We start from the raw sequence: 24152 nt of genomic DNA, 5'->3' as shown, positions 1-24152 counted from the left end.
TGTTTCGTAAAGGGGAAAGGTACTTTCGGAAACACATAGTACACCCAGTTAACCGAAAACTGAAGACCATTTCTTAAATAATAGCTGAGGAATACTTGCAATTACATTTAGGCTTCTTTTCTGCTAATTGCTGCGTTGTATATTTTACTATGACAGCTATTAAAGACAGTTACTGAAATTATTTTTCAGTGCTTCCCGGTGAGAAAAATCATTTGTTGGTCAATAACATGTTCTATAGCATCTCCTGAATATGTATTGAGAGACCTTTGCATTTTACATATAGATTCGTTTTTTGCATCAATGTGCGCTACCCTGCCATAATAGAGGCATAATACTGCCACGGAATGTACCCAATCAATGCTGCATAATTACAGTGACTGCCTACGAGCCACTTTCTCTTTTACCTGAGGGGCCGCTTCCTTCCGTCTGTGGAGAGGATGCAGCGTAACGACCAGAGCTATTGACTTTGTAACTGGGGAATGAGGTTCAAATTCCGGCATCAGTTCAGCATTGTGTGATTCTGGGCAAATGACTCAATCTCCGCGGGACTAAAACATAGATGATTCTGACCATGTGTGTGCAAATGTCCTCGGGGTGGTGAGTTCGCGCTGTATGAAAACGGCCTGGAAGTCGTTTCCTTCAGTGCCGCCTCAGCCGCAACCGGTGGGTGCCTTAGTTTTCGGAGAGGCCTCTTCCTACTATCTGAGAAGCCGCTGTTCGTGACGTGTCCACAAGCACATTTTCTCCCCCCGCTCCCATTTGCATAGATGTTGCATCACTCACTCCCAGACTTGTGTTGGATGTTTGCCGTTTCTGTAGATCGCATGTTTTGGGGAAATGTTTAACAGATGGTCCTGGGCCAGGAAGCAATAACTGTGTTTTCTGTGGGGCGGGGGTGGGCCGCGGGGTTGAGGCCCGTCTCCGCCTCTCCAGCCATTGGCTGCAGCCAGTGCGGCCCACCGAGCTCAACACCGCGATATTCAGTGAGCAGCCTCTAAACCTGCAATCCCTGCCCCTCTCTGAGCCTCACTCACTCTTCTTAAACACGGAGGTCCCTCCTGAGTCCGCCGTCGAGCCCCCTGCCAACCAAACACCCCCCGCCTCCGCCTGGCGACTCCTGTCTTCAGTGCCGCCCTCACCATTTGAGACCCGTCCACCCCTGAGCATGGCCACCCCCAATGACCGGGCAGTCCTGCAGTCCATTTTGAACCCCAGTACCCCGTTTGGGGACCTCCCTGGACTGGATGTGGTGGAAGAACCTGACGCTGTGGACGACGGTGAGTGCTGCCTGCTTAGTGCTTAACTGCCTACCCCTCCCACCTGCCTGTGGGCACAGCGCCTCCTGTCTACCCACTTGTCTGCTTCCTTACCTGGACGCAAACCTGCTTACCTATTACATGCCTGCTTAGCTGCATATCCAGCTATCAACAAGCCTGCCTACAGCATTATATATACTCTGCCTGCCTACGTACAGGGATGCCTACTTATCTGCTTGCATAACTGCACGAGTGCTTGTCATTTCTACCCATCCTATACACCTGCCTACTCTTTTTACCAGGGTGTCTGTCAACCTGCGTGTGTGTGTATATATATATATATATATATATATATATATATATATATATATATATATATATATATTTATTTATTTATTGCAGTACTCCATCCACCAGTAATCCAATGACACACAACGGATTAGCATAGACACGCGGACCCAATTTTCTTCTGTGCTTATTTATTCAATATTTCTGCCCTGCATCCCATGCCGCCATGACGCGTTTCGGTCCGACCTGGACCTTGATCACATGACGAATATATATATATATTACCTACTGGCGATCGCCAGTAGGTAGTTATAGTTAGGATTGTTTTCCATAGGAAATCCGCAACATTCTATTGGGAATACCTTTGGCGCCGGTGGACGAATCTTTGCGAATTTCTCAAAGAAGATGGCCCGCTCCGCTCTGCTCCTTCCCTGAAAGTTTGGGGGGGATTTGTCAAGCGGGGGCCGAGATAAAAGGGGGGTTCCAAAACGTGTTTTCCCCATGTTAATTTCCATAGCGCAGTTGGACTCACTTTTAGCCCGAACGGCTGAATGGATTTCCACCAAACTTGGCAGAATTGTAGGGACTGGTAGCCCGATGTGCCTTTGCTATGTCTCAAGATATGTGCTCCAGTGGATTTTAAGTAATTTAGGTTCAAAAAAATATATATATCTATATGCGTGCCCCGGTACGCGCACCGGGGCGCGTACCAGCGCGCTACGCGAGTTCGCGAGCGGAAAGCTGATTGGCTCTCGGGTGTCTGTCAACATTCCAAACAGTCCGGAGCGGCCGCCATCTTGTGTCTCGGTAGGATCGAGACACAAGAGGTGGCAAAAACAAAGGGGGAAATGACCAAAAGGGGGCAGAGTAGACACCCCCTGACCCCCTAGGTTTTCTGAGGTGGGCCTAGAAGGATTCTTAAGGGCAAAAAAAGTTTTTAAAAAAAAAAAATCGCGGGGTAAGCGCTGGGTGCACTCACAGGTGCGCGCTCCGGTACGCGTACCCTGAGCGCACCACGGGGAAAAACTGTAAAAAATTATAGTGAAAATACAGCTCTTTTTTGAGAATTGGAGGTAGTTCTGAAAATAACTTTTTTTTGTTTATTTTTATACTTTTTTATAACGATTTTATATTTTTTGGGATTTTTTTCAGGGGAAAAACAAAAACAGGGATTCCAAAACTGCTCAACAGGAGCAAAAAATTGTGAAAAATTGGGGACGGGGAGGGCAGCGGTGTTCCTGTCTCTTCATAGCAATGAGTTAAATGCTCTGCTCCCCATAACAGAGCAGTTCATCACAGTCCACGCATAGAAATTTTATGCCTGCAAAGACCGGCTGCACGTTAGGGACCATTCTTCCACGTGGTGTTCCTGAAGGTGTTGCTCCACCAGTGGAGGTGCTGCCGCCATCTCTTGGTAAATTCCGTGCCAGGTCCCTGACACTCTCCCAGGCATAGTTATTTGGATGTATTCTCTGGACATGCCTAATTAAAGTGGCATTTCCAAAGCTATATTTCCTATTAGGATTGCCTCTGGATAAAATAGAGCCACATATCTTGCAGGTTACCTTAGCAGCATTAACCTTTTTTTTCCTTCAGGGATGTCAAAAAATTTCCAAATGAAGTGGTACTTTGTTTTGTGGTGAGTAGGGTCCTCAGGCAAAAAACCATCAGAATCATTGTTGGATGACTCCCTTTCAGTCATTGCTGTAGATCAGGAAACTTTGAGAAGCAGATAATGCACAGAACACCTCTTGCTCTCTCCAAGTACAAAGCAATAGTGAGAGAAATGGGTGGGTTTCTCAATATTTGGAAAACAAAATGTTCTGAACCAATGAAAAGTGTTATTTTAAAGTCACATGGCTTGACGCGCTTACGCTACGTGCTCCGGAGCGCTTCCGGGGGCGCTTACGCGGCGCGAACGTAGGCGCTTCCGGGGGCGCTTACGTTGCGCGATTGTACGCGCTTGGGCGCTTCCGGGTGCGCTTACGCCGTGCGTCATAAGACGCATCACGTAGGTACGCGATACAAGACGCATCACGCGGCTACGCGATACGTCACGATGATGTTTTCGTTCGCGGCAATGGCGCTAACGGGACGCTCACCGGTACGCGCACCGGGGCGCGCCTTAACACAGCGCTTACCGGTGCGCTCACCGGTACGCGCACCGGGAGCGCCCCAAAACAAAAAACAAAAATTAAAAAAAATGAACAATATACATATAACAAATATTATATTTCATAGCTATAGAATTTTGCTATTAAAAAACCTTTGACATTCACTGAAAAAAACATAGGTTTGAGGCCCTATATATAGTTAGGAATTAGCATTTACAAAACCTATGAAATTCACTGAAAAAAACATAGGTTTCACACCAGTTATAGTTAGGAATTAGCATTTAAAAAACCTATTAAATTCACTGAAAAAACCATAGGTTTCACACCAGTTATAGTTAGCTGGAAATTTTACTCGCATAAAACCATTGAAATTCCCACGTTATAGTTAGTTGGACTCATTATAACTTGCGCGTGCAATGCACTGCTGATGACATCACATATTACATCACTCATGACATGGTCAGTGACATCACTCATGACATCACTGATGACACCATCCTTGTGACAGAGTTACAGACCTCCTTTCACTATAATGTAACCCTTGAAACACATATTCAAAAAAAGAAACAAAAATGTTCAAAAAAATCGAGATACCCATACCAGTTACAACAACCAATTCAGTAATTCCACCATCTATATACACATCCACTCATTCACCAACAGTTCTATATAGTCACTCATACATATACTCAATCATCATATGTAGTGATACACCTATACATCCTGTTACACACCGACAGTCATCCAAAAGTTACTCACACACATACTCACACATGCAAATAAACTATTGAACATCCATTTATTTGCATATACAGCTATACACACACTACTACCTTATTTCTAAGGAAACTTACACATACTTACTCTCTTAAACAATCACTTATAGAAAAACATACTTATTTAAACAGGAACTCTTACAATCTCTTACTCTCACATATACTCACTTATGTACATTAATATTCACATATACTAGATTAAAACATATGTAGTTACTGATAATCACACTAGTGAGACAGTCATTCACTCACTAACACACACATATACACACTCATCCACCCATACAGTCCTGCACATATGCTGTTTTCAAAAACACATACAAACAGAGAGTCAGTCATTCATGCATCTATGTGCTAAGTAATACCCCCAGCAAACCATACAGACACTCATACAGATACTAAAACAAAAAAACTTCTAACCCATATACATACACATGTAGCTACTCACCAACCCATGCAGCCACTTATACACAAAGTGAAACACTAATACATATATTTAAATATTTAAACATTACTCACTAATATATGTATTCACTAAGATACATTTAATAAGCCAGTTAACCAATCGATTTTTTTTAAAAACATCCCTTTAGACACTTATTTAAACATTTATTCTTCCATCAACTTTTACATATACATATATAAAACATATGTATTTTTCAGAAAGACACACATTCACTGGATGGTGTCATCAGCGATGTCATGAGTGATGTCACTGACCATGTCATGAGTGATGTAATATGTGACGTCATCAGCAGTGCATTGTACGCGCAAGTTATAGTGAGTCCAACTAACTATAACGTGGGAATTTCAATGGTTTTATGCGAGTAAAATTTCCAGCTAACTATAACTGGTGTGAAACCCATGGTTTTTTCAGTGAATATATATATATATATATATATATGTATATATATATATATATATATATATATATACTGTTGTAAATAAAAGTAACGTAGTCCTTTAGTTCCATCTAAGTTCTTTATTCATGTAAGATGGTAAGTTAAGAATAAGATAGGGAAACCCCACCAGGAGCAGCCTCCTGCAGCTCAGCCCTCCATCCAACTGACAGTCTTACACACTCAACATTCTAACCAGCTCTCACACCAAACATTCTAGGCTGAGCAGCAGGAATAAATACAACATATATATATATATATATCTATCAAACTCCACTACTTCAAAGAACGAGTAAGGCCACAGCTGAGGAACGATTTGGAAGCGCTTTATTGGGCTGCACAGACAACGGAGAGTATGTTCTCTTCCTATGGCGGATGCATTTCGGCGTTCTTCGCCTCTTCAGCGCCAGGTGCATGTGCTTGTGTGAACGGGTGTGAGTGAGAAAGATATGTCCTGCCTTCTCACCAACAGACCGCAGCTCCTCCCACTACGTTGATCTCACGGTGCATACACCTCTTGTAGTCCGCTTGATGTTCGGCGCCTACAAGGTCCAGCATGCCACAGCTGTGCATAGGTAGGTATCGCAGGAGTGGAGTGGAAGGGGGAACATATGCTGCATAGCCTGTGTTGATATTTTAATATCCAAAAGTACATGTGCGCAGCTGCGCTTCCTCCACCGCAGCTCAGGAATCCTTTCTGGCGGGGGCAGGTCAAGGAAATCCGACCGGCCCGACGTGATGCACAATGACATCCTCACTGTCATACTTCTTTCTTTGCTGCGTGGTGGACTCTGTTGATTCCGGTACCCCGGAGAAAACCAAACTGCAAGCAGTGTTCCAGCATTAACAGAGTCTCTTGACAAAGCGGGAGCCTTAAAGGCGCATTACTGGAAACTGCGCCGGAATAAATCAAACTCCACTCCTTCAAAGAACGAGTAAGGCCACAGCTGAGGAACGATTTGGAAGCGCTTTATTGGGCTGCACAGACAACGGAGAGTATGTTCTCTTCCTATGGCGGATGCATTTCGGCGTTCTTCGCCTCTTCAGCGCCAGGTGCATGTGCTTGTGTGAACGGGTGTGAGTGAGAAAGATATGTCCTGCCTTCTCACCAACAGACCGCAGCTCCTCCCACTACGTTGACCTCACGGTGCATACACCTCTTATAGTCCGCTTGATGTTCGGCACCTACAAGGTCCAGCATGCCACAGCAGTGCATAGGTAGGTATCGCAGGAGTGGAGTGGAAGGGGGAACATATGCTGCATAGCCTGTGTTGATATTTTAATATCCAAAAGTACATGTGCGCAGCTGCGCTTCCTCCAGTCCCCATACCGCTTCAACCGCCGCAGCTCAGGAATCCTTTCTGGCGGGGGCAGGTCAAGGAAATCCGACCGGCCCGACGTGATGCACAATGACATCCTCACCGTCATACTTCTTTCTTTGCTGCGTGGTGGACTCTGTTGATTCCGGTATCCCGAAAATATTCTAGGCTGAGCAGCAGGAATAAATACAACATATATATATATATATATATATATATATATATATATATATATATATATATATATATATATATATATATATATATATATATATATATATATATATATGTATGTAAATTTTTTTTATGGAAGGCACCCAACAATAGGCAATGGAGTACATTACTGCCCTCAATAATAATGCTCTTAATCTCAAACTCAAGGAGTGTATTAGCAATACACAAGTAGCATACCTGGACCTATCAGTTTACATCAAAGAGTATTCCCTACAAACAACTCTGTACCACAAACCTACGGCAGGGAACAGCACACTACACACAGGCAGTTTCCATTCCACGTAGTGTTATTAGCAGTGTTCCTTATGGAAAGTTAGTGCGCATAGAACGCAATTGCTCAACAGATCAGGGGCGGCCTTAGGCATGTGCAAGCTGTGCACCTGCACAGGGCCACCAAACTCCAGGGTCCACCACGCCAATATATATTCTTAATATAATAATCCTCTGAGAATGGATACATATTTGCGTGGCGGCCCCTGGCAGGGATTTGGCGGCCTCCGGCTCTATTCCACTTCCAAACACCCTCACCCTCCCTCTTCAATGGCCTCCGCGCTCCACCCCGCCCGGACCCCCTCTTCCGGGGCCCCCTTCCTACGCTCCCTGCCCAGGGCCCTCATGAGCCTAGAGCCGCCCCTGAACAGATGAGTATGTAAAATCAAGACGCATGGCCCTTAAGAGATTCAGCAAGAGAAGGTACACAGAGGTGATGCTACAGGAAGCAGTCAAGAAGTCAGACAAAGTACAAAGGCAAGAACTCCTAATGGAAAATGAAAAAACAATAGGAGATAGACCGGAAGAACAGAAAGTAAGAATAGTAACTGACTATACGACAAATTCATCAGAAATATATCAGCTATTTCGCAGAAACTGGCGACTTCTTAAAAATGACATAATCTTAGGCCCACACATACCATCATCACCTCTCATTACATACAGAAGAGGCTCCGCTTTAAAAAACCATTTGGTCAGGAGTCATTTCATGGCAGAACACAGAAAGAGAGACGTGGTTACAGGGTTTTTTCCTTGCATGAGATGCAAGGCATGCAAAAATAGTCACAAAGGCTGAGAATTTCCAATATCAGGCAGGGCAACAAAGAGAACAATCATTAGAAATGCAATCGGGCTCGGATTTATTTGAGTTTGAGCTAATGGCATTGTAAATGCCAATGTCTTTTTGCCATGTGTTATGGAGTGTGTGCATGTGGTGTGTAGTGGAAGTATGTTGGTTGAATTGTAATTTTACCAATGGTGGCATGCTGTGCTTTATATGAATATGTTTAGTAGTAAAGTATACCATACTGCGATTGCTTGGTGGAAAAGTGCACTGCCGGCTGGAGGTGTGTGTGCCTGGTGGAAGGGTGCACTGACGGCTGGTGGGTGTGTGCTTGGTAAAAGCGTGCACAGATGGATGATGGTTGTTGGTGTTTGTGCATGGTGAAAGCATTCATTGACGGCTGGGGGTGTGTTGTTGTGTGTGTTGTTTTCTGTGTGCTGGTGAGTGTGTGGTGGTGAGTCTGTGGGGGTGAGCCTGGGGAGTGAGTGTGGTGGTGAGTGTGTTGTGTTGAGTGGTGACAAGTGTGTGGTGTTGAGAGACTGAGGTGTGTGGTTTGTGTGTGTGGTGTTTTCTGCACACTCACACACTGCCCCTACACATTCACACACTGCTCACCCGCACACTCCCAATGTCACCCTGCATAGTCACACACTATTTACCCTGCACACTCATTCTGCACACTCACACAATGTGCACCCTGCACCCTTACACACTGTCTCTGCAGTCACTCTGCACTCACTGTCACTCTGCACTCACTGTCACTCTGCACTCACTGTCACTCTGCACTCACTGTCACTCTGCACTCACTGTCCCTCTGCTGTCACTCTGCACTCACTGTCACTCTGCTGTCACTCTGCACTCACTGTCACTCTGCTGTCACTCTGCACTCACTGTCACTCTGCACTCACTCTGCACTCACTCTACAGTCACTCTGCACTCACTGTCACTCTGCACTCACTGTCACTCTGCACTCACTGTCACTCTGCACTCACTGTCACTCTGCACTCACTGCCACTCTGCACTCACTGCCACTCTGTACTCACTGTCACCCTGCAATCACTGTCACTCTGCACTCACTGTCACTCTGCACGCACTCACTCTGCACTCACTGTCACTCTGCACTCACTCTGCACTCACTCTGCACTCACTCTGCACTCACTCTGCACTCACTGTCACTCTGCACTCACTGTCACTCTGCACTCACTGTCACTCTGCACTCACTGTCACTCTGCACTCAGTCTGCACTCACTGTCACTCTGCACTCACTGTCACTCTGCACTCAGTCTGCACTCACTGCCACTCTGCACTCTCAAACTGCACTCTCAATCTGCACTCTCAGTCTGCACTCTCAAACTGCACTCTCCACTCTCAATCTGCACTCTGCACTCTCAATCTGCACTCTGCACTCTCAAACTGCACTCTCAAACTGCAATCTGCACTCTGCACTCTGACTCTGCACTCTCAATCTGCACTCTCAATCTGCACTCTCTGCACTCTCAATCTGCACTCTCAATCTGCACTCTCAACTCTCAAACTGCACTCTCAACTCTCAAACTGCACTCTCAACTCTCAAACTGCACTCTCAATCTACACTCTCAAACTGCACTCTCAAACTGCACTCTCAAACTGCACTCTCAAACTGCACTCTCAAACTGCACTCTCAATCTGCACTCTCAATCTGCACTCTCAATCTGCACTCTCAATCTGCACTCTCAAACTGCACTCTCAATCTGCACTCTCAATCTGCACTCTCAATCTGCACTCTCAATCTGCACTCTCAACTCTCAATCTGCACTCTCAACTGTCAAACTGCACTCTCAAACTGCACTCTCAATCTGCACTCTCAAACTGCACTCTCAAACTGCACTCTCAATCTGCACTCTCAAACTGCACTCTCAATCTGCACTCTCAAACTGCACTCTCAATCTGCACTCTCAATCTGCACTCTCAATCTGCACTCTCAAACTGCACTCTCAAACTGCACTCTCAATCTGCACTCTCAAACTGCACTCTCAATCTGCACTCTCAACTCTCAATCTGCACTCTGCACTCTCAAACTGCACTCTGCACTCTCAATCTGCACTCTGCACTCTCAATCTGCACTCTCAAACTGCACTCTCAAACTGCACTCTCAATCTGCACTCTCAACTCTCAATCTGCACTCTCAACTCTCAAACTGCACTCTCAAACTGCACTCTCAAACTGCACTCTCAATCTGCACTCTCAAACTGCACTCTCAATCTGCACTCTCAAACTGCACTCTCAAACTGCACTCTCAATCTGCACTCTCAATCTGCACTCTCAATCTGCACTCTCAATCTGCACTCTCAAACTGCACTCTCAATCTGCACTCTCAAACTGCACTCTCAACTCTCAATCTGCACTCTGCACTCTCAAACTGCACTCTGCACTCTCAATCTGCACTCTGCACTCTCAATCTGCACTCTCAAACTGCACTCTCAAACTGCACTCTCAACTTTCAATCTGCACTCACAACTCTCATGCTGCACTCACAACTCTCATGCTGCACTCTGAAACTGCACTCTCAACTCTCAAACTGCACTCTCAACTCTCAAACTGCACTCTCAACTCTCAATGTGCACTCTCAACTCTCAATGTGCACTCTCAACTCTCAATCTGCACTCTCAAACTGCACTCTCAAACTGCACTCTCAATCTGCACTCTCAATCTGCAGTCTGCACTCTCAAACTGCACTCAATCTGCACTCTCAAACTGCTCTCAACCTGCACTCTCAAACTGCACTCTCAAACTGCACTCTCAAACTGCACTCTGATTCTGCACTCTGCACTCTCAATCTGCACTCTCAACTCTCAATCTGCACTCTCAAACTGCAGTCTCAACTCTCAAACTGCACTCTCAAACTGCACTCTGATTCTGCACTCTGATTCTGCACTCTCAAACTGCACTCTCAAACTGCACTCTCATCTGAACTCTCAAACTGCACTCTCAAACTGCACTCTCAAACTGCACTCTCAAACTGCACTCTCAATCTGACCCTCAACAGCACTCATGAATCTCTTCCTAAATGAAAGTTGAGCTTTCCATTTGTGACAATTTGCTTCATTAAGACTGAGCAGGAGAATCTCCAGCTCATGGAGTCTAGAGATGGCCGTGAGACCCCTCCCGGGCAGCTCTCCCGGGCAGCTTCGGCTGCCCACCCCAGGAGCGGAGGGGATTGAAGACAAGTCCCCCTCTAGTGGGGCATTCAGCCCGAAAGACATGAAGGTAAAGACAGAAGCGGAGGAGCTGGCAGAGGAGCAGGAAGAGCTAGACCCCCGGATACAGGTGAGGGATGAGAAAGCTCAAGACTTAACCTCTGCTTGGAAACTATTTTCAGAACCTAACTGCTTGGCATCTGTTGAGGGCTTCAGCTGCCTTTGAATAGGGGGATCCTTGCCCGCTTCTAAAATCAAATTCTGGGAATTCTGTATGTGTAAAAAAAAAAAACAATCTTTTTACTTCAGTGGAGTAACAGTCCAGCCTTTCAAGGGGTAATGACTTCAGACATTCCGCCACTGTTTGCTTTCTTTTTCTCAAGTGAGAAATGTAATATTTTAAGCAAAACGTGTAACACAAGAAAGTGCATTGGAATATTAAATGTAAAATGTACCAGCTGGAACAACGAGCCTAGTTGAAAGAATTATCACATTAATAACTAAACATGAAACGACTGCATTCTTCCTAATGATCATTTAAGTGGCACCTAGGTGTTCTTTGATAATACATAAACCTCTGTGAAGACCCCCGCTCCAAAATATCAGATAATTCATAAGAGGCAAATACGTCTGCCTCATATAATAACGAAGAATTAATCATTCTATCCCCAAAATGAATCGCTTCCTGTGATTTTGTCCAGATTCTTCCTTTAAAATCTCATTGCTGTTTATTTTGCAGAATTGTCTCTGAGGTCCGTGCAGTATCACATCAAAGCATAGAAAACAGGTTATGCCAATGACAAATTAAGGTGCCCGCCACAATTTACAGAACTTGCCCCCAGTTTGAGGCAATCTGGCTCCACAAAGTAAACACGATACATAGCACTTCCTGCAACACGACACTGTTCATTCATCTGCGAGCTCTGCTGAAGTGAAGATTTTCCCACCTTGAAAAAAAAATCACTTAAATCACACCTTCCACATTGGGGTGTCAGATACGTAAAGCGGTGACTCGTAAGACATTTCTGATGCAGCTGCGCTTTTGTACGAACTAAAAACGGGGGTTAAAATGTCCAAGGGACTGAATGAATCACTTGAAAGGTCATTTTTCCCCGATTTTCAAAATTGTTATCGAAGTTCTCCAAAGAAGGGTATTACCTCATTTACTGTTACTGTACACCTTTTGTTGAGTTTATGCTTATGAAATCCGCTTTTCCCAAGCATAAAAATTAATATTGCTTTGTTTGACGTTAAAAATACACACGACGCAAGCTCTGAACATACAAGAGAAGCAATACTTTAAAAAAGTTGAAAACAATTTTTTTTTACGAATTGAAAAAAGACATACTTCTCAGGGCAGTGACTTAACTCTGTACGTTCACACGACATGGAGCCTGAGGAGAAGTAACACCTGTGTCAATGTGTTTCTTTCCGGGTGTGCAGTGTGCACCACAGACTATGTGTAGTTGAAGTGCCCACGGCGGCCGTTGATCTGCTGGGTGAGGAAATGCTGGCAGGGCTGGGAGAGATGCTGGCGCTTCACCAGAGGAGTGATCACCAGCAGTGCAGTCTGAGAGGGGGCGTGGATATTACAGCTCTCCTGTAACACAGAAAAGAGCGACCTCATCTCGGTATTTCCCATTACCACCCTCACTCACCATGGCGAAGCCGGAGAGCAGAGCCGAGGTGCGGCTAGAAGCCTTGAGCTTGGCGCGGCTGAGGTAGTTTGCGCCAGGACAGCACCTGCAGCGAGTGCTCGTTGAGGCTCATCAGCTCCACGTAACTCCTGCTGATCCACTCCGGGTACGAGAGCAGCTCCTCCTCCCAAGTGTAGCGGCCGAGGAGCTTGTGCTGTGCGCCGCCGGGGCTCGGGTACATGGGTCTAGTCGCGCGAAGGTCCCCAGTTGTTACATAGGTGCGGGTGAGCACAGGTACACTGGATTCAAATGTATATATGCTCAAGTACGTATGTGCATACGTAGATGTGGGAGTGACGATGCCCGTGTACAGGGACACGTGATAAATGCACACAGGAGGGTTGTCGTTCGATACTGGTGCTTCTCGTTTGCATGGCAGGTGGTAGGCAGGACGTTCTGAGCTTCGCCGATACGGATGAGGGTCTTGCTGTCTCAGCGCCGGATGAGTGAGGCTAATGAAGCCCTTTCCCGGCCTGGCATGCAGCAGCTGCGCGCTGAGCGCTGCTGAATGGTGAACGCGCCCGGCCATCTGGATTCACTTACGGAGGCACCCTGACAGCTCCTAATTATAATTAATGTACTTCTGTGCGCGCACACGCACAAAAAATGCCAAACATGGCGGACGAAAACTACATTTAGCCTATCACGTCAAGGCTACTAAAAAGACACCACAGCGAAGACGAATCACTAGGCAGATGACATAAAACACTAAGGAATGTGTCTGGCCAAAGCCCTAGAGATACTTTTTTTTCTCTTTAACATTAGGAGCTCAAAGCTCCGCCCACTTCGTGGTGCGTAGGCCGAGCCCTAAAAATTAATAAGATGCTTAATTACAACTCCGATTACACCGTTTACTGTCTTCCCTGCCCATGCGGGAAACAGTATGTTGGTAGCACAATACATCCTACCAAGAAAAGAGTGCTGGAGCACATGCGGGCGATCAAGAATAGAGACCATATATACCCGGTGGTACCCCATTTTGAGGATGAACATTAAAGCAATCCGAATCTTCTTAAGTGCTTCTGCTTGGATCAGATACCAAGAGAAGAGAGGGGAGGAGACAGAACAAAAACAAGCATTTGCAATGCAATAGGTCTTGCATTAGGAAAGTTTGAGCTATTGGTATTGTAAATGACAACTTTTGTATTTTTGTGTTGGTTTTGAAAATAGCTAAATTAATAGCTTTGTCATTTACAATGCCAATAGTTTTAACTTTCGCAAATGTGACACCTATAACATTTGTAATGCAATATGTGTTGTATTTAGGTGACTTAGATGTATTGATATTACAAATAACAATGGCTTTTATTTTTTTTAATAATTAATACTTACATAAAAGTTATTGTAATTTATAATGGCAATAGCTTAAACTTTTGTAAATAACTTTTGTGAAGATTATGTTCAGTATATTTTATTGTGACGAAAATCCAAGAACAGAAGTGAAATATTAACATATTTTTGTGACATTTGTAATAAAGCTTGAAACATTGAGAGAACATATTTGAACCAGTTGTTGAATGGTTGCACAGATTGATGCTGTGGTGGCATTGAGTGATGTTGTGGTGGCGACGAGTGATGCTGTGGTGTTCAGTGATGTTGTGGTAGTGCATAGTGATGTTGTGTTGCCCCTGAGTGATGCTGTGGTGATGCAGAGTGATGCTGTGGTGATGCGATAGATAGATAGAGTGAGGGCGATAGATAGAGGGAGGGCGATAGATTGATAGAGGGAGGGCGATAGAGGGTGGGCAATAGATAGAGGGAGGGCGATAAATAGAGTGAGGGCGAGAGATAGAGTGAGGGAGATAGATAGATCGATAGATAGATAGACAGATATATAGCGTGAGGGAGATAGATAGATAGAGTGAGGGCGATAGATAGATAGTGTGAGGGCGATAGAGTGATAGAGAGGGGGTGTAGAGAGAGAGGGGTGTAGAGAGAGAGGGGTGTAGAGAGAGGGGTGTAGAGAGCAAGGGGTGTAGAGAGAGGGGGTGTAGAGAGGGGGTGTAGAGAGAGGCATGTAGAGAGGGGTGTGTAGAGAGAAGAGTGTAGAGAGGGGGTGTAGAGAGGGGGTGTAGAGAGGGGGTGTAGAGAGAGGGGTGTAGAGAGAGAGGGGTGTATGAGAGAGGGGTGTAGAGAGAGAGGGGTGTAGAGAGAGAGTGGTGTAGAGAGAGTGGTGTAGAGAGAGTGGTGTAGAGAGAGTGAAGTATGTTTAACCATCCGCACGGTTCAGGGACGTCTATGATCAATCAAAGGTGAATCATCCAGTCGGCTTTCCTTGCCGAAGTGATACCCAAAACAAGTGCGTTCAAACCACCATAATAACTGTCTTGGCCAGTAAGATGGCTTGGTGGATTAAGAGACTGCTGCAGAGATGTGTGGCCGGCAGCCCACTGGTAACATATCAGCATCCTAGTAGTGCCAACTTAGCCTCATATCATTGCGAGGTCAACAAAATGATAATGGGAACGTCTGCTGTTTCCAGCACCATGACACAGCAACACCAGTGTCAACAAGGGCTATCTAAAACACGATTTCTAATGATTTTATGTTGCTGCTGCGGACAAAATGCACTTCTTTAAGTTCCTCTACTACTTTTTCCATGGTAGCAGCTGATCTGCTCGGATGCTCATATTTACCTCAGACGTTCTCTTTCTGTGCTAGTAAAACCACCTTGTGTGGGCTTTAAGTTTTCTTTAGCTGGCCAGACACAGGAAAGCACATATGTACTGATGCCAACCCCACCACGAACAATAAGGCCCCCCCCCCCTCCCAATCCATTGCTGACTCTACAAGCTTTGCAATTATGATTATACTTGCTCCAGTGCGATAACAGAAACCATTAAAAAAAACAGGGCAGATTCGGGTGCGGTAAACGTGCAGGTTTCCCAAAGGGTCAATTTAGTGCTGCATGTGACGTTCTAACTAAAGCCGTGAGGCACTTTCATGGCGCCAGAATGACCAGTCAGGAACGGCTGTTATTTTGTAGTCGAGTAATATGCCTTCTTCAAAAGGCACAGAAGCACAACTGAGTGCTGGGTTTAACGACAAAATGTAGACGTGTTTAAAGAGAAAGGCACGTCCGCTTGAGGACGAGCCTGTCATCGGGGGTCACCGGAGGCACTAAGCTGGCTCGCCACCTGGAAAGGAGGCCGCCTAATAAGGGCAGCATCACACTCCCCTCCAGCCTGTCAAAAGAGCAGGGGACGTGATTTATGGCCTTGGTAGTAAACCTGCTGTTCAATTATCTCTTGCTTCTGGCATCTTACACCACTCTGCAGCATGCGCCGGCCTCGAACCAATCAGCGAGGGGGAACCAGAGCTCGCGCCTGTGTTTCACTGATGCTCAGGGCGCCAGTCCCCTGAGGCGTACAGGACACAAAGCCACCGAAACACAGAGCCCATATTCAGATATGTGAAGGGAAAGAACAATTATATACATGGGCTAAATCTATGATCTCAAGCTGTCTTTTTTTCACTTCTCCTGTGTTACATCCCAAATATATTCTTGCTATGTTGTTGTTAACTGTGTGCACTACAGCATTCCGAAAGCTGGGTCGGGTCTGTTAAGTCACAAAGAGCCGGTCCATGAAGTCACGCAGAGATCCACATTTTGGAAGTCACACAGAGAGACAAGTTTAACAAAAGTTATAATAAATTGTGTGCTTAATAAAACAAGGAGCCTGAACACAGTGCCCGGCAGGTGGCAGCACAGCACTTTAATGGTGAAGACTGAGGCACAGAGTTCCGCTGCGATCTTCAGTAGCAGTCAAAAACATGTTTTTGGGCCGTCTGTTGTGCCTCAGCTGATGGATCGTCTCGGAAGGAACCCTGCCGAGTTCCCAACAAATTGATAGTTCTGCTGCCTGGAAAAACAAGCTCTCTGTATTGCGTGGTGGGGGCGGGGGAGCCGCATTGCGTGGTGGGGGCGGGGAGCGGCTTCCTTTGAAGCTCTCGGCATTCCGTGGCAGGGGGGGCAGGGGAGCGGACCACTTTGAAGTCTGATGAGGGGGCGGGGGAGCGGATTCCTTTGCTTTGAAGTCTGATGCTGGGACTCTGTGCTATGTGCATGCGCCCGGGTCACATGAACTGTACCCGATCCGCAGTTTGGGTAGACTTTTGAAAGCCTTACTATAATCTCGACAAACAAGCATTGCTAAAGCAATGCTGTAGTCGAGACCTAAAAACTTAGGATACTTAAGTCCAAATACATAGTTGAATTGCAAACAAAGAATCCGAAATGGCTCAACAATGAGGAAGAATTATGGTTACACATTCAGTGAGAGAATATGAAAGTAACCCAAATAAGTCCAGAATAACCAAACTAAAATGCCCGTTGTATTGTAGAATCCACCTGATTAGGTCCGATATAATGAAGTGTAAGCCCATTCATGGCTCAATTGAACAAAATTAAGGATATATTTAATGAATTTTCCATTGTTGCACATATTTAATTGATGATGAAATGATCTTTATAAATATGAATGAGGAATGTCATATTGGAATGATAACATGGAACAATACATGATTTGGACCATCTTGGTACATCTGAAATAATAATATGTCTGAAGAGAACCAATTATAAAATGAGGCGAAAGAAAAACATACCTCTGTGAACCTTTTTAGAATCCTTTATTGATTTCTATGACCATGAATTGCTTCCTTCTTTTGTTTTTCATGTTTATTTAAAATAATGAAAAAAAATGAGGTCACACCGACTTTGATGAAGGCGAACGTGCCGAAACGCGTCTGTATGTTGTTTTAACGTGCTGGGAATAAATATACAAAATATATTCCTGGTATGCGCCTATATTCTTGGTCGAGATCAGGCTGTCGTTGTGGAATATATATATATATATTTGCAGTTTTTACAGGTTGGTATTTTTAATTACTTTCAGATTACCTTTGGATTACTTATAGATTACTTTTTGTACTGGGGTGGTATGTCTAGATACCAAACCATAAATTTGTGCAATAACATGTAAATACGACTTTTTATACTTTGCAATTGAGTTAAATTTTTCTTCATACATTTAAAGTTCCACACACAACATTTTTAGGCCCAAAATCATATAATATGGGTTCCTATGGGAGAAAAATGGTGATTGGTTTTGAAGGTAAGTATTCGAATTAGAAGGGTGAGTTTTGGAGGTTAGGCCCAAGGTTCCCCAAAAGTCTAGGTGGGCACTCAAGTTGCACCACTAGCGGCACTAGGGCGGCCGGGTGCAGAGTGCAGGGGCTCAGTGTTAGCCAGCAGGGCTAAGGGGGCCTTTGCTTAGGGACTGCTGAGGAGCAGGCCACTCGGGTATGGGAGCTAAACTCCAGGGGTTAAGGTCAGCACTGCAGGGGCCAACGACCAGCACTGGAGCTGCACCACCAGCGGCACTGGGGCAGCCGAGTGCAGGTTGCAAGTCGGACGTCGGAAACCCTGTGCTTTTAAATGGAGACCTTCGGTTTTGGAAAGATGCTGCAGGCTCGGGCAGGGAGGTTTCCTGAAGGTGACTACCAGCTAGAGAGGTAAGTTGGGTTCCTGGGGATGCCTGGACACCATCGGTTTGGCCATCCAAGGCTGTGGTCGTTGGGTCCAGGGGTGTCTTCTGGCACCAGGTTTCTTACCAGTTCCGGTTGCAGGCAGGTTGAGGCTGCAGCTGTCGTCTTGAGGCTTGAGGGAGGTTGGGGATCACCATATCCCAGGACAGGATTTCTGGTTAGACCTCCTTGGGCTGGTGGGCCACTTGGACTGGGGCCATGGGGGTCGGGTGCAGAGTGGTGCAGAATCGCTGAAATACCAGTATCTGGATTCTGGGGGTGAGTCTTTGGTTGAGCAAATCCGGTGCTCATGGGAGGCAGAGTCTGTGGGAAGGTCGGAGGGCAGGTCCTCTGGGCTCTGGGGGTTGCTGGCTGCTGGATTCACCGGGGTTCTCACTGTAGTCAGGTCTCAGACGGGACAGGCCGGTAAAAGTGGGGCCAAGGCAGTTGGTGTCCTCTTCTTCTTCTTCCTGGGTCAGCACGGCTCTTGGGTCCTTCTTCTTTTTTCCTCGAATCTGAGAGGCAAGGTTCAGGGTCACCCCTTAATACTAAATTTAGGGGCATTAAAGGGGTGTGCAGGTCAGGACAAATGGGTCCCTAACTTTGTGTGGGTACAGCCCCTATTATGCCAGTGGGAGGGGGCATGAGCCTCTTCCTGGGTGGCTGAGTCCCCTCATCTTCAAGATGGAGAGGACTCAGATGTGTGTTTCACCTCGCCTCCCCCACCTGAGGGCTGGAGTTGGCAAAGGTGGCAACACCTCTCTTCCTAGCTTAGATTTCCCATTGATTCTCCCACCCAAAGTGGGGGTCAGAACCGGTGGGAGCCAGTTGCTGGGGGCAGCAAAAAGCAGAGACAACTTCCAAAGACGCCAGGCCTTTGACGCTTCCCATTTCGTGGACCCACCCATCCTGGGGGAGGAGGCATCACACCTCTGCCCAGGAAAGGCTTTCTTTCCGGACCCAGAGTTGAGACTCTCTACCCAGGGTTCCAGAAACCTGTTTGGTGGTGGCAAATGGCGGGCAGCTATTCAGGAACCACACCAGGGCTGGTCAATGTTCAGGGAGCATCTCTAAGATGTCCTCTGAGTGCATTTTACATTAAATCCCATACTGGCATCAGTGTGGGTTGAATGTGCTGAGAAGCTGGTTACCAACCTTCCCAGTTTTTAGTAAAGCCATTATTGAGTTGAGGAGTTTGTAATAACCAACTCTCAGACCATATACTCTTTATGGATTTACTACACTTTAAATGTCTAAAAATGGACTTAGACACTGTAGGGGTACAGGGCTCATGCCTCTGTACCCTCACCTTAGGGCTAGTGCACCCTGCTAGATGGGGTGACTTACCTAGGCCTTAGGCAGTGGATTGCAGGCATGGCACACAGGGATGCGTGCCATGTCGACTCTTCACTTTTATTTTTGCACCAAAACACACAGCTTGCAGTTGCAGTGTATGTGTGTAAAAGTGCAGTCCTCTAAGGGTGGCACAATAGGGGCTGCAGCCCTTAGAGGCCATCCCTGGTCACAGTGCCCTTGGTACCCATGGTGCCTTTTACAAGGTGCTTACTTGTGGCCAGGGATGTGCCAATTAAGGATACAAAGGTAGAGTCTTGGGAAAGAACACAGAACATGGTAACCTGATTGGCAGGGACCCAGGGCACATCATGTCAGGTAGCAACAGCTGTCAGGCAAAAAGTGGGGGGTAACCATGCAAAAAGAGGCACTTTCCTATAGTACCTCTACACACCTATGATGCGTTGGAAGCACATGCGTTTTGTAAACACTTATTCCTATTAGCTGCACACAGTCTCTACAAGAGTAAGTAGAAAAGTAATACGGTAGCTACCTGCCACTATGTAAACTACAAAACAAACTAACACACTAATTTTGAGATGTCATGAGTGATGTCATAAATGATGTCATAGAACATGTCATGAGTCATGTAATATTTGAGGTCATAACCAGTGCATGGAGGGTGCGTAAGATATAGTTAGCTCTGCTGACTCTATCTGGTGAATTTCTGTGTTTTTTTTAGTTCAAAACGTTAATGTTGTCACTGACATATTCACCTAACTATAAAGCTACTTTAACGTTTGTTTTTTTCAGTGAATTTCTAGTTTTTTTTTAAGTAAAGATATATATGTTATTACCAAATGTAAAGCAACCACCTCCCAGGCCCTAAAATAAACCCCCTCAGACAGCTAACCAAACACTGTGCCTGGCCTTTGGCTGTGCACAACAGGGGGTTGGCTAACAGGCATGGCCTGGGGGCAGGCCCTGTGGCCAATCTGCTGGCAGGCAGCCAAACTCCTCACAGGCAGCCAACCTCATGCTCCATGCGGCCTTTTGTCACTCATGGCGTGGGGACGGCCGCATGGTCTGGCATGAAGCCAGACCCTGCATCCAACTCACTGCAAGCAGTCACCCGGAGGCTGCCAACCCCACGCCGTGCACGTCTGTTGTTTATGTTTGGCGTGGGGTTAGCAGCAGGACCTGTGTTGCGGCCAGGCCCTCCTTCCAACTCCCGCAGGCAGCCAACCCGACATTGTGCACAGCATTTGGCTGTGTGCAGCGGGGTTGGTCACCGTGCTTAGCCTGCTGCCAGACCCTGTGGCCAAACCCCTAGCAGGCTGTGAACACCTCACCACGCACAGCCTTCAGCGTGCACAGAAAAGGGTTGGCCTTTATGACCCGGGGACCCATCCCCTGGGGCAAAAACATATATATTAAGGGGGCATGTAGCTCCCTCCCTAACCCTTAATAGGCCCCGGGGACCCAAACACCCAGGGCCAAATACAATTATGGCATCGCCATCATCCACAAAGAAACAATCCACTGCACCACCACCTTAGACAACACCACAATGACCATGGAACACCTCAACGTCCATACCCACACTGACGACAGAACGCCCATCAGAAGCATCCTTGCCTTCAGACCCCCAGGATCACACACCGGCTTCTGCATGCCATCACCAACTTCATCACCCTACTAGTCATCAAATTCAAGCAATACATCTTCCTCAGGGACCTCAACTTCCATCTGGAAGACCCTACAGGCACTAACTCCGCCAACCTCCTGGAACGCAAGAGCAACTTTGGCCTCACCCAGCTGATCACTGACCCCACACACGGAGCAGGACACACACTTGACCCGATTTTCATGGCCATCGGCAGAGTCAAATAGAGCTATGCCACAGAACTCACCTGGACCAACCAATCCATTGTCAATGTCACCATCTCAGGATCACCATGCATCGCCGCCAGCCCCCTCAATACCCCTTCAGCAGCTGGAACAAAGTGACACAGACCCAATGGATGGACGCCCTCAACACCACCCAGCCGACCCCGCAGCTAATCTAGAAGAAGCCGTTCAGAACTTCACCACCTGGATCACCAACGCCGCAAACTGAGTTGCTCCCATCAAACAATCCAAGACCCGCAGATCCACCAAAGAAGCCAGCTGGTACACATCAGAACTCAGGATAATGAAACGCAGCTGCAAACAACTGGAGAGAAGATGGCGCAGCAGCAGAGACACCACAGACCAAGCCTGCCTCATGACAGCCCTCAACAAATACCACTAATGACTCAAAGACGTGAAAAAAAGGTGCCCTAGCAAACTGCATTGATTTAAGTATCAATCACATCAAAGAACTCTTCAGCATTGTCAGAGAGTTCTCCTGCCCCATGGCCACTGAAAACACAATCCCTCCCTCACAGGAACTCGGTGATGTTCTAGCAGACCATTTTGACAACAAAATATCCACCATCTAAAAGAACTTCGAGCCCCAACCCACTGACCTCCACATCCTCCTCACTCCAACGGAAGCCTCCGCCGGCCAGTCACTCACTACATGGGAACAGCTCACCACATGGAGCACCACAGCCTTCATGAACTCCACCCACTCTGGAGCTCCTACAGACCCCTGCCCCACCACCTCTTCAACCTCGGAGGCAAGGACATCAGCCCCCAACTCGCCACCATTCCTCAACGCATCTATTGCCACAGCCACCTTCCCTGATGCATGAAAGCAGGCAGATGTCAGACCTCCCCTCAAAAAACCCTCCCTTGCCCCCTGTGAACTCCAGAACTACCACTCCATCTCGCTCCTCCCTTTCCCTGCCAAAGTTCTCGAGAAGGCCATCAACCAGCAGCTCACTGAACACCTGGAGAGAAACAACCTGCTCAGCGCCTCCCAATCCGGTTTCTGCACCAACCACAGCACCAAGACTTTCCTGATTGCCACCACTGACAATATACGCACCCTCCTCGATAGAAGAGTTGGCGGCTCTGATCCTTCTTGACATCTCTGGAGCGTTCAACACAGTATCCCACCACACACTCATCAAGAGACTCACCACATCGGAAACCAGGTAGATGCCCTCAGATGGATCTCATTATTCCTCCTGAGATAAACTCAGAGAATCCGACAACCTCACTTCACCCCAGAACCCAGGAGCACCATCGGCGGCATCCCTCAAAGTTCATCCATCAGCCCCACCCTCTTCAACACCTACGTCTAGCCACCATCATCAGATCCCACAACCTCAACATCATATCCTATGCTGACAACACCCAGCTCATCCCAGCACCTTGAAGATCAACTTTCACAACTGCAGGAAGTATTTTGACAACTGGATAAAGAACCACTGTCCGAAGCTCAACACTGACAAGACCGAAGTGCTGATTTTTGGCAACAAAGCCTCTCCTTGGAATGACACTTGGTGGCACGCCTAAGTCGGACCCACTCCAACACGGACAGACCATGCCCGCAACCTCAGCATCAACCTGGACAACAAGCTCACCATGATGTGACAGATCAACGCAGTCTCCTTCGCCAGCTTGCATACTCTCTGCATGCTCTGAAGAATCTTCAAATGGCACCACATCAGCACAAGAAAAAACATAACTCAAGTCCTAGTCACCAGCCAGCTGGAATAAAACAGTGCACTGTACACAGGAACCACCACCGAATTCATGAGGAGACTACAGACGATACAGAACCCAGCGCCCAGACTCATCCTGAACCTACCCAAACAGACCCACAACACCCCACACCTTAGGAACCTCCACTGGCTCCCCGTACAGGAAAGATGCCTGTACAAGATACTGACACACACCTACAAAGCGCTGCGCAACCTAGGCCCAGCATACATCAACCACCGCCTGACATTTCACCAACCATCCAGATACCTTCTCTCTGCCACCCTCGCACAGACATTGAGCATCCACTGAAGCCACAGTGGAGGTTGTGCCTTCTCCTACGTAACCGCCAAGTCTGCGAATGGCCTTTCCCTCCACCTCCGGACATCACACTCGCTGGCGGAATTCAAGAAGAGACTAAAGACCTTGCTTTTTGACTGAGCCCTGCAACCTAATGCCTGGATAATCTCACAGGTGATTAGTAGTGCTATATAAATACTGTTTGTTTGATTGATTGATTGATTGATTGATTGATTAAACAGGTGAGTAGGGCATTCAGCTCCCTCTCCAAGCTTTAATAGGCACTGAGATCCATATCTCCCAGGGCCAAATACAATAAAAAATGGGAGGGGGCCACGCTCCTTCCTCCCCAAGCCTTCTTGGGCCCTGGGGACACCATCCCCAGGGCCAAACCAATAAAAAAGTGGAGGGGGTCCTGTGGCCACCCTCCCAGAGCATTAATAGACCCCAGATACCCCACCCCTGGGGCAGTTTTCTGTTTAAAAGTGGAGGGGGCTGTACAGCCCCCTCCCTGAGCCTAAGCAGGCCGCAGGGACCCCATCCACCCCGGGTTCAAAGCTAATTGAAAAGGGGAGCGGAGGGGAGTG

General features: G+C 46.8%; 1 protein-coding gene across 1 annotated transcript in view; it reads left to right on the top strand.

Annotated features, from left to right (window-relative positions):
- Positions 1–859: 859 nt before the first annotated feature.
- The window catches only part of TTC36 (tetratricopeptide repeat domain 36), a 39456-nt gene continuing 16163 nt past the window's right edge, over positions 860–24152 (top strand). The window contains exon 1 of the mRNA XM_078682242.1: positions 860–1277. Within this exon, the coding sequence (XP_078538368.1) occupies positions 1166–1277 (112 nt within the window). The 5' untranslated portion in view covers positions 860–1165. The remainder of the gene's footprint in view (positions 1278–24152) is intronic.

Source organism: Lissotriton helveticus, chromosome 3_1 (genome assembly GCF_964261635.1).
Source record: "Lissotriton helveticus chromosome 3_1, aLisHel1.1, whole genome shotgun sequence".
Lineage (NCBI taxonomy): Eukaryota > Metazoa > Chordata > Amphibia > Caudata > Salamandridae > Lissotriton > Lissotriton helveticus.
This window is presented reverse-complemented; position numbering and strand designations above follow the sequence as displayed.